This window comes from Tasmannia lanceolata, unplaced genomic scaffold (genome assembly GCF_043159265.1).
Source record: "Tasmannia lanceolata isolate RefF3 unplaced genomic scaffold, GAP_Taslan_0.1 ptg000012l, whole genome shotgun sequence".
Lineage (NCBI taxonomy): Eukaryota > Viridiplantae > Streptophyta > Magnoliopsida > Canellales > Winteraceae > Tasmannia > Tasmannia lanceolata.
The window spans coordinates 29465462-29477415 of NW_027518689.1; the positions used below are offsets into that span (position 1 = coordinate 29465462).

At 36.0% G+C, this 11954-nt stretch overlaps 2 protein-coding genes across 2 annotated transcripts; both read right to left on the reverse strand.

Moving 5' to 3' along the window:
- Positions 1-7540: 7540 nt before the first annotated feature.
- Positions 7541-9387, reverse strand: LOC143887174 (uncharacterized). Its single transcript, XM_077391275.1, has 2 exons — positions 8882-9387; positions 7541-8795 (listed from the first exon to the last, which is right to left on the reverse strand). The coding sequence occupies exons 1-2, from the start codon at positions 9215-9217 to the stop codon at positions 8229-8231; spliced, it is 903 nt and encodes a 300-aa protein (XP_077247390.1). The 5' UTR covers positions 9218-9387; the 3' UTR covers positions 7541-8228.
- Positions 9388-9530: 143 nt separating this feature from the next.
- LOC143888706 (uncharacterized) lies at positions 9531-10860 on the reverse strand. The gene is made up of 2 exons (XM_077393133.1): positions 10089-10860; positions 9531-10003 (listed from the first exon to the last, which is right to left on the reverse strand). Exons 1-2 carry the CDS (start codon positions 10858-10860, stop codon positions 9531-9533), a joined length of 1245 nt encoding a protein of 414 aa, XP_077249248.1.
- Between the last annotated feature and the right edge of the window lie 1094 nt (positions 10861-11954).

Consider the following 11954-nt stretch of genomic DNA (forward strand, 5'->3'; position numbering starts at 1 on the left):
GGTTAAAAAAGGGCTAATATATCACTCCCCTTTAGAAAAGAGAGCTGGCAGAAACACCCTCGAAATTAGGGATGACACCCCTGTAGCTTTGTCTCATATGCGTAAAAAATGCAAACGCAACACAAATAAGACATGCTGATATATATGGTTCAAATTTAGCACGTATTCTCTTTGCTTTGGAACGCTCTTATGGGTGAATGTTAGAGTTGATAAGGTGATGGCATAAATTCGTATAAGGGATTTTTTGGATTCATGGATTTTATTTTCTTGGAAAAGAAAATATCACTATCTCCAATAATACTCCATTTTTCAGGTAGGTAAGCTGGGATTGGGATTGAACCCATGACCTCAAGGTTGAGGTACAAAGCCTCAACCAACAGAGCTTCAGGTCCAACCACAAAATGAATATTCTGCATAGTAATGAAAGGTCACTTAAAACTCCTATCTGTGTATCCACAGTGTGTTTGAGAAAAAAAAATTAGAAAAATGAGGAAAATATTTGAGAAAAAAAGGAAAGAAATAAAAAAAATTAAAAAAAAAACCCTAGAAAAAGAAAAAGAAAATTTTCGAGCACCTGCTATTTCATAGGAAATGTCTTAAATACCTCTATCTCATAGAAAATGACAAAATAATTTTATTTCATAAAAAATAACTAACCACCACGATTTTATATAAAATGACCAAAATACCCATATTTCGTTTAAACGAAGAGAATATTTCTAACTTGTAGAAAATGGTGAAAATACATTTTTAAAATAGAAAATTGACAAAAATAAATGTACATCATGGGAAATGACTAAAATACTCTTTACACAGAGTTTACGTGTCCACGGTAAATTTGTTTACCCATAGTAATTTTTTGAAAAATTAAAAAAGAAAAAAATATAAAATTTTAGAAAATCTTAAAATAATAGAAAAATAAATAATTTCCTGGAACACCCCTATTTCATAGAAAATGACAACGTACCTGTATCTCCTAGAAAATAACCAAAAAACCCTATATCATAAAAAATAACCAAAACGCCTCTTTTCGTAAAAAATAACCAAAATATCTCTATTTCATAGAAAATAACTCAAATACCTCCGTCTAAAAAAAAAAAAAAAAAAAAACCTAAAATCCCCTGTCTCATAACAATAAACTAAAATATCCCTACATCATGAAAAATGACCAAAATACCCCTATCCGGTAGAAAAAAAACCATAATATCCTAATCTTTTGTCCACCCCTACCTCATAGGGATTAGGAGTATTTTGGTTAGTTTCTATTTTTAAGAGGTAGGTATATTTTGGTTATTTTTGTGAGATGAGTTGTCGAGTTGCGGTGAGTGATGTGTATCCAACTTGATGACCTTGCTGTTGGGCTCTTGTATGGGCATTTTTCACTTTATCATTCCTCTATATTTTTTTATTATTAAAATTTCATTTAACTTCAACCAAACAGTAGAATTTAAAATTCCAAAAAATTGAAGGATGCGGACCAAACAATAGGAAAAAAAGTTCTAAGAAAGAAAAATCCATAAGGCCATGTTTGGATTGAAGGAAAACCATTTTATTATGAAATTTTTTTCTTAGGAATTATTTTCTTTCCCTATTTAAGAAGGAAATGATAAATTTTAAGGATATCATTATAAATCAAAGGTCCATGAACTGTGATGGTTCAATTCAGTTTTTCTTTCACATATAATCAAACAATGGAAAATCACTATATTTTGGAAAAGTTTCTCTTCCAAACTTTTCCGAAAATTTCTCGCAATCCAAACAGGGGCACAACTATTTTCTGAAAATTGAATATATATTATATGGCCAATAAATTCATGAATATTATTTATTATCAAAATGATTTGACTAATCTAATATATTTTATATTAAATTAAACATTTTGAAAATTATATACAACCTAATGCGCCTCGCTATTAATTAAGTATTACATGGGTCTGCTGGAAAAATACAATCCCATTAAATACGATCCGTAGACACGCACAAAATATGGTATGCTAGAAGAAGACAATCCCATTTTGATTACTATCCGTAATGAAAGTTTGGTAAACTTCGGTATTTTCTGACCATTGGAGATTGCTACCAAGGCGGTGGGTATTATTTGAAAATCAACTCTTAAAATATGATTATTTATGTTATTTTCAATGATAAATAGTTATTTTTGTCATCTTCATTGCTATACTGCTTGCGAAAATAATGTTACGTTTCAAAGACTTCTCTAATTAATATTATATTTTCGTAAAGAAGTATGTGCTACCTTATAACTTAATAATTCAATTTCACAGAAATTCAAATCCGGATTACTACAAGTTGAATCCTCTTGCCCAAAAATTGATTATATTTCTAACACTCAAAGTAGAGATTTACACGGCAATTGGCCAATTCAAACCGCGTGAAAGTGATTTATATAAAAATTTATTCACTGAAAATACTTTTATAAACTTCTAAATATTAAGATTCATCGATAAATACTTCGTTCTTTCACTATAGTCTAAATTATATATCAAAGATGGCCCACATCAGTGTACAATAATGAGAGTGTGCCTCACTTCATCGATGCTCACAATAATGCTTTAGCTTCATTTTAATGGGCCATTAATGGCTCCCACCAGTAGTAATAGGCAGACTAAAGTCTATGCAAATTACTTGAAATTTTCTGTAAAACATTTTCTCGACCAAATAAGCAAACACTAATTCTACAAGAATGTAGGGTTTTACGGGCAGTCAAAACTATTGGTAAAAGTCTAGATATCTTGCTAGTAAAAATTATAATCGGCAACCAAACGAGGAATCCACTTTACTTTTCTTTCAAAATTATGGATGCCAAGCTTTTGTGCAACCAAACATTGGTGTCATCGATAGCGCCTCTACACTGTCTGCGGTAAATGTAGACATACATGTGCCCCATTCCTTAAATGGAGTTTTACTAGAGTAGGTGTCTAAAAGTAAAAAAAATTTAAAAGGCAAATCCTGAATTTTTCAAGTACAGTTGTCTCCTTGTTCGAGGAAATCCCCTATATGAAGTTTCATGTTTCCGTAGCATCTTGTACCACATTTTCCTAGTGAGTCTCCCCTTAGTCTCCATCAAAATCACTCTTCTTCTTCTTCTTTTAATATAGAATTTTAATATATAGGCCATGCAAAATTGTTGTCCTATAACCCCTGTATATTGCCTGATGCGTACGGTGATCTTGACCGTTCATCGTGTGGGACTTTCTCTGGGTTTTCAATGTCCAAAAATCACATCAATCAGATAATATAATAAGGAATGCTTAATTTCTTCATGACCAATCTACCATAGATAGAATGTTAGCTATCAATCTTCAATGGTGCAGGGCTTTAGAGTGACACAAATTCAGCCACTCAAAACATTGTACCATACATGTGGGGCCTATCCTGATATCATCATCTGTATGGCGAATGAACGAGTAGCAAATGCGGGTCCACATTGAATACCCCTCTTTTGATTGCCAAGCTGATTGTTTTTTGTACCATGACAGTCCTAGTTGGGGCCCTTCATGTGGGCCCTTCACATGAATTAAAGTTAAAACTAGGCTAAATTAAAATAATGAACCTTGATATATAGTCTCTATAGTCCCATATATTAGAAACGAGCTGAGGGGTACATATTGCCCCCCAAAATTAGATATAGCCTTTATATACTTCTCTTGTATATAGACTGACATGATAGGAAGTGCCAAACTTCAAGAGTGGCAACGACCATAGTGATTTGGTAAGATGGTTCATTGACCAAAAAATGCAAATTTGCTTTCCTTGCACACAAATTTCAGACTTAATTTAGAGATTAAAGAAGAGATTGCATGGCATGCACACAAAATATTAAGCTTTAAATGGAAAAAGATAGGCACCAGCATGTGGAAATCGTGCTTCCATATTCCACCTAAATAAAGCATTGCCCAAATCAAGAAATCCATTTGACTGCAGGCCTGCACCTCATGCACTTAAAAAATGGACTACATATGAATTATATACAGAGCAAGTTGAGCACCATAGAGTAGAGGCATGGTGCCCCATATTTATTCTAAGATTGCAACAATGTTCATCTAATGAAATTACAAGAAATATATCTAGGTTTTCTCAAATGACATTGTATAATTGAAATTCTCATCACTGGAACAAAATCCAATATTAATGTGCAATCGATATTACCCTTATAATCACGTATTTTTCTAGTAGTTCTTGTAGAAAACCATATTTGCTAAAACTTCATATTGCTAGCTAAACCTTGTGTTAGGACCATATTCGATCTGGGTTCGATCTATCTCTCTTCGGGGCTTGTTTAATAAGGGTGGGTGGTAGGGCTTCTCAAGCTTTATGTTTTTTTATATATTTTTTCTTAGGACTTTCCTTCTATGGTTCTCGAGGAAAGGCGACTAGTCCTACTCTTGTTCATTCCTTCTATCTATAATATTTTGAGGTCCCCCCCCCCCCCCCCCCCCCGGCATGCTTTCCCAGATTAAAAAAAAAACCATATCGCTAAAGCTCAATGTCTCAACTCAAAACTGGGTTTCGTTGACTGGGTTTGATCAAAATATTGAATCGAGTTTTTGAATGAGGGGATGAATAATTTTCTAATGAAAACATATAGTAATACGTACAAGTTTATGAAATTTAGGTACTTTAATTAAAACATTCCTTGGGTTCCTTCCACTTGGCTCGCTTTCGATTTGAGGAGTCCCCAAGATTTTGAACTATATATGTGCAAAACCCATTATGAGTTTCATTAATTCAACTTATAAAACTATGAAGTGATGGTTTGAATAGTTTGAAAGGGAAAAAACTTAGGGCCTGTTCAGTTGCGCGGAGGAAACGGAAAGGAAAAGGAAATGATGTGGCAGAAGGAAACAGAAAGGAAACGGAAAGGAAAAGAAACTGGTAAGAAAGCAGAAGAGTGCGCGTTCAGTTGCCAGGAAATGGGAAAGAAACAACATGAATGTGCATTCAGTTGCCAGGGAAACGGAAAAGAAACACCACAGAGGTGGTGGAAATATCATTTTCTATTATGAGAAATTATACGGAGTTAATTTGTATTTTTTCAGGTAAAAATATGGGCAAGCAAACATTAATAATTAAGACATCAAGGTACTTATTGGGAACAAAAATAGCATGTTTGGAAAGACAAGATCCATTAAATTAATCTAAACCATACACGTGGCAAATGTATATATTAATCAAGACCGTTCAAAATGTGGGTCTACTATGTATGTCCTTAAGCCAAAAAACGGAACTTATCAAGCCATCCAACCTGTCTAAAGTAGAGAAACATGGGCCCATCCAAAAAACAGAACTTATCTGTCAGCATGACCCATTGTAACACTAGTTCTTTCACCATCAGCATTGTCCAATGCCAGTGAATTCCCATCAATTGTGCTGTAGAATATACGGCGAGAACCCTATTCGAAGAGAACCTTTGATACATTTCCTCCTTGTAAATTAATTATTAAGTCTGAATAAGGAACAACCTTTGGAGAAGGCATTGCAGCTAACTTCATAAACAAGTACCAAAGACCCAATCCGACGGTTAGAGACGCAAAAAGGGACACCCTTTTCAAATTTTTGCTCAATGACACTCCAATGCCTTCTAAAATCGACTGAACCGAAATCCTCTTAGCATTCATTAACACCATTTTCAGTTTAATTGAAAACAAATGCAAACTCGGTCGCAATCTTAATGAGCATTGCTTTCTTATATTGCGAATCTCTCTACTATTCATCTGGGTCTGGTTTTGTTGGCTCCTTGTATTGATCTGTGACTTGATTTTCTTGTTAAATTGTGAGCCACAACCAGATTTATATCTATGTGTGGCTCACAATTTAACAAGAAAAAGAGGGGTAAGTATAGCAAGAAAGAGAAACAGAAGCACTATATCTATGTGCAGATTGGTTTTTTTCTACTTGAAACCCCAATTTTTCTCCACTACCGCAAATAATCGAATCATTGAAAAAAGAAGGATGAGTAACCATGGCACCAAAATCGGAAGCAACAGGAAAAGGAACAACCATCTTTAATTGAAGCAAGCAGTCGAAAAGAACCTAGATATACAAGATTTGCCATTTCTTCCTTTCATACAAAACAGAGAAATAGAGAGAGCGTTTAACTCTCCTGGCGTGAAATCTAACAAACCCATAAAATTATCTGGAAAGCATTTATTTTATAGTACAATCAGGGATTTGAAGAACAGTCCAAATCTCATATAGGATGTTCCAAAAAGCAATTATAGAGTCAAGATCCTTTGAAAGAAGGGCTGATCCTTGTTACCAAAGCTTTAGATTGGTTCAGCAGGAAGCATCACCTACCCATTGTGAGTCTTATGTTCTCTTTGGATGCTACAATTCCTAACAATCTATTCACAAGAAATACAACTAGTTAAAACTTAAAAGATGAGTAAATATATAAACTAAAAATGGAGTCTCCATATATAGGATGATCCGAACCTTGCGATTCTGAACTGGAGCTGTGCAATTATGAAAACATAGTTGTGCTGATATCATTGCCCTTTTTTGCATTCCAATATTTGTACAGCAATCCAAAAGACTTCGAGCAGCGAATTGAAAATTCAAGAATTAACAATAGAAAGATGAACGGATAACATGACAGAATACAATCTACAATTGTAACACTGGTTCATTCCAATATTTTTCTTACAATCCAACATAAAACTTTGAGCAACAAATTGAAAAGTGATACGTCCACCCCTCTTGCCACCTATGGTGAGATGTTGAAGAGAGGATTACGCCTTTGGTTCAATTCGAGGAGAACCAATTCCTCCTAAACTTCTGAAGAAGTTGCAGCCAAAACAAAAGTGATTTCTTTCATTCCATTCAATGCTAAATACATTAGTTACAGAACTGTTACACCATTCCCGACACTACTACATGTTCCATACCACTACCTCTAACACTAAACCACTAATATTAACATGCAAACACATTCAAAACAGAAATCCATTAACAAGCTGCAAAACAGTGCTCACTGCTACAAACGATTACCACCTACTCAATCCCCATAACCAACTTTTGATGACAGGTCACAAAGTGCACATATCAAAATGGCAAGAATTAACAATAGAAAGATGAAGGGTTAACTGGACAGAATACAATCTACAATCAAAATACGAAAGTTTTTTTCATCTACAGTCAATAGTGTAGATTATATATTCTTGAGAAAGAAAATATAATGATTATTTTGCCTGATATGTCAATAACCATATCGACTTATTTTTCTATTTCAAAAAAAAAATGTCAATAACAATCAATAGAAAAAACATAAACCAAATTATGCTACAACTAAAATTATTTAAAAATGTAAACCAACTTATGCTAAGAATTTTTTTTCATTCCAATAATTATACAACAATCCAAAGAAGAAGAAAACAAATATCATCCACACAATCTGATGCATTTCTGTTGTTTGGACATTTTGGGAACATAAGCTATATGAAGGAGGACACTGAAATGAGCTGTCTAAAAATGCCTACAGAAAAAAAAAGTTCCATATAAAACACTATCATTCTTTACACGGTGGATATGAAGGACGGAACTTCAACATCTCCACAATATTTGATCCTAAGCCCCCTAAGCCTACGAAATAGTCCAGTAATAGAAAAAAATACTCAAAAAAACTTAAGAAACAGATTTTAAAAGCAATATAATGGAACCAACAAGAAGGAGGGAAACCCATGGTAACACCCTCTGTGGCACCACCTCTGCCCTTTCATTTCGCAACTCCTCTACCTCCTCAACCCTTTCGCTGCTCCGATACCCGGCACTCTCCAAATATGCGTCCAGCTGTGACTGAGCCTCCGCCAACGTCCCAAATGAGCGGTAGCATGCTCCGCTAAATTTGTCAACTTGCTCATGGCACTCTGGCCAAGTGTAGTAAATACTAGGCCTCCTGCCATTAAAGACAGCATAGTACTTCTGCTTCCCCATACTCACCTAACAAAAAGACAACATATTTTCGATGAAAAGATATCAAAGCATCATGCAAATGTCAAAATAGAAAATATGCACCGTCTGCCATTAACCGACATCCAAATGTCAAAGATCCCATACAGATAAAAATAACTACCGCCATAACTACTAAGATCCAAAGTAAAAGCTACCACCATAGCTACGAACATCCAGAATAAATAACAACCATAACCATCACCCAAAAAGTGTCATAAAAAGCATTGTTCATATAACAGTAACTACCACCATCACCACCCTCAATCATCCATCTGTTGCCTGATGAAACGAGCCATCTTCCTTCGGATGTACGACCTCCTCTCATCCTCCTCGTACATGATGAAAAGATGCGCCTGAGATGGATTTATTGTGAGGTACTCCGTGGTCCTCAACAAGATATCCTGCGAAAAACCCCCAACCCCTCTTACAGCTTTGCGAAGCTGTGCAAGGTAAGCAGGGGGACGATCACCTGTGAGGGCATCGGCAACCTTGTCCATGCTTGTTGAGATACGCGACATACTATCCAAATGTGCCCCACCCTGACGAGTCCTCTGTCGTCTGGTACCATCCCGTCTTAAGGGAGATGTCTCACTACCACCATTAGTAGGATCTGCTTCTGGAGATGGTGGGTGGTGAGACATGGGGGTATGGTCATCTGCAAAGTCATCCCCAATGTCATCAAGACTGACTGGCTGCGAACTTGCTATGCTTGGATTCTCACGCGTCCTAGCCCCGGCCCCTTTCGCGAACTCATCTCCAAAGATTTTGCACATATCGTCATGCAAAACATGATGGGTAGTGAAGTGTTTCTTATGTTTTGGATGAGCCTGTGAGAAGGAGCATAAAAATATATAAGATATTGGATATGGTATTACTATAAGAAGATTGTATCTTGAGATGAAGTGTTTCTTACAGCGACGTAGTCATCGTAGACCTCTCTCTCGCAGGTGACCATTTTGGTCTCATTGTCCCAACCAAAACCGCTTCTACTCAGGATGATGCAAACACTCTTGTATGTTTCTTTCATTGTCTTGATGCGGTTTTTGATGTGCTCCTTATTCAGTTGGAGGTTGAAAAAGGCATTCATTGCAGTGGCCGCAGCTACATAAGCATGATCCTTAAAACCATTTGGGATTTTGTACCCCTCTGCGATTTGAACTAGAAGGGTATCTACGAGCACCTTGTCCATTTGGTCATTCCAAATGACATTCTTCCCCCTCTTCTGCGAGGTTTGTGGCGCACTTGTCATTCTGATTCAATATACACATATATGTTCGTTAGGAGTCATACATCCATATAACAACCTAAGATGTATAACAACTTCAATAAATACACATACAACCATCAAAAGATACAACATACATCATCCAAAACAAGTAGCTACTATATTCCTTCAAAATTTTAATCCATCACACTAATAACAACAGAGTTACTTGAATAAACACACATACAACCATCAGAACATAATAAAGATACTCGAAACAGTAAAAGAGTTATATAACCATGAAAACATAACAAATTTACTCCAACCATATATGGAGTGAAACTATAATCCTCTAACGTCAATGATGTCTACTGAAATCATTCCACATCTGTGTGGTAAGCGTGTTTCTAATTTCCTCTCCTGTTCTTTTGTCATCATCCCTTGATTCAGGAGGATCTCGTGGTATGTCCTCATCTTCCACAGTTTGCACCAAGAGTTCTCTAGCTAGAAAGTTGTCCACATCTTCTAGTATTGAATCATTAGGCATTAAACGCCGAATATGATTATGGATGAAACAACATGCTAAGAAGATGTCAATCTGCTTCTCGATACTGTACATTGGTTCTTCATTAAGAATATTGAAACGCTTCTTCAAGACGCCAAATGTGCGCTCAATGACATTTTGACAGGACGAGTGTCTATGATTGAACAACTCATTACTAGTCTGTGGACGCCGCCCACTCCACTCACTTAGGTGGTATGCGGTCTTACGATGCGGGGTAATGAAATGTCGTAAGAGAGGGTACCCGCCATCGGCGAGGTAAAACTTTCCTAAAAATAAAAAAATATTCTATATCAGCAACTAGTAATAAGTGAGAACTTGTTTACTAGAATGTAACTATGTCATACAATGTACCTGGAATAAGTGGAATCTTGTCAGGCCTTGTTAATGCATCTACTAACACTCTCGAGTCGGAAGCCGAACCCTCCCATCCGGCTAGGATATACGTGAATTTTAAGTCAAAGTCACAGGCCGCCAAAACATTTTGAGCTATAAAATGCTTACGACAAAAGTAGGCAGGTTTGTCTTCAATACGTACTTTAGCACGTATGTATGTCCCGTCTATTGCACCGATGCAATCCTTGAAATATGGCATCCACCTAGGATTCCCCTCAATCTGCGATGGTGTCTCACCTGTCGGTGGTTTGATGAAGAAATCTTGCATACCCAAAATTGCCTTTAGTACTTTGTTGAAATACGTGGAAACAGTTGCCCCTGAACGTCTAGCACATGCTCTAATAGTCCTAACCCCCTGATTATGTGCCACAATATGCAAGAAGATGGCAACTTGCTCCTCCACCTTACAATGGATTGTATCTTGTAGGGTTCCCGCCCGTTTAAATATTTCAACAAATTGACGAAAGCAGCTAACGTTCATCCGTAGCAAGTTATGACAATGTTCATCTGAATCGATGACAAAAGATATGAACGTACGACGCGTTAAGTAATTGCTTTCATAGGGAGCTCTGAGAAGATACTTTTCATAGTACTCTTTCCAAAGTACTAAGATGGCAGCAGCACCAGCCATTAGTAGTGCGACTGCTTGTCGAACTAACTCATTCCTACGCTTCAACTTAGCTCTTCGCCTCAACTCTTTCTTCCTCCTTCTTGTAGGACAACGAGGCATCTTACTCTAAATAAGAACTAAACTGAATGGAAAATACAACACAATCACAAATAAGGCATCTTAAAAAAAAAAAACAATCAATATAATCACAAATAACACAATCAGAAAAACCACCAACCCCCATCCACAACCCATCCATCCATAACACAATCACAAACAAGACAAAGACAAACAATCCATCCATCCGTAATCCCTTCCTCCATAAACAATCCATCGATCCACAACCCATCCATCCATAACCATCCATAACCATTATCCAAACACATACAAGCACATCTACCTAAATATATTTAACAGAAATGGAAGGGAAAAAAATTAAGTGTGAGTATTGATTACCTTGCAAAAAATAAGAAACTTATTGAAAAGGAAGCTCAGATGAGGACACCAACAATCTGCAAGACAAATAAGAGCAAAAATAAATAAAATGATTAACATGAAAAAGAGGGTGTTTATGGATCCACCCCCACATAATATAAATAGATCCAAGCCATTTCAGTGAAACACCCTAAAAAACGAAAATCAGAGTTGAATGGCACTTTAAAAAAAATCAGAGTTCGATCTGCAAAATCAAAGGAGAGCAAAAATAAATGGAAGGATGCCCAAAAAAATTTAAATTAACAAACCGTAAACCCTAGAAACGCTAAATCAAGAATCCTATAAATTTAAAAAAGAAGGATTTTTGTAGTTCTGAAGAAGAACAAGAACAAGGAAAAAAGTTTGAAGGAGAAGAAACCCACATCTGCAGGAGAAGATAGAAGTAATGGAAAATAGTGAAACCCACATCTGTAGGAGAAGATAGAAATACAAAATAGAAACAAAAAATCAACACAGTGCTACTATTGAAACCCACATCTGATGGAGAGATAATAATGAAAAATCTGATTCAATCGAGGATTTCATGGCTACAAATGGAATGAGGGTTTCGTAGCTAAAAAACCAACAAAGACAACATATTAGTAAAAGAGGGTTTGAGGGCTAAAAAATCGAGGGTTTCATGCGTAAGAAATCAGAAAAAGAGAGGGTTTTGGATCTAATAAACTAGTATAAAAATAGTGGGTTTTGGATCTAACAAATCAATATAAAAATAGAGAGGG

Coding starts and splice junctions, on each gene's coding strand:
- LOC143888706 (XM_077393133.1), bottom strand. CDS start 10,860: ATGCCTCGTTGTCCTACAAGAAGGAGGAAGAAAGAGTTGAGGCGAAGA. Junction 10,004..10,088: donor CAAGATTCCACTTATTCCAG/GTACATTGTATG, acceptor TTTTATTTTTAG/GAAAGTTTTACCTCGCCGAT.
- LOC143887174 (XM_077391275.1), bottom strand. CDS start 9,217: ATGACAAGTGCGCCACAAACCTCGCAGAAGAGGGGGAAGAATGTCATT. Junction 8,796..8,881: donor TCTACGATGACTACGTCGCT/GTAAGAAACACT, acceptor TCCTTCTCACAG/GCTCATCCAAAACATAAGAA.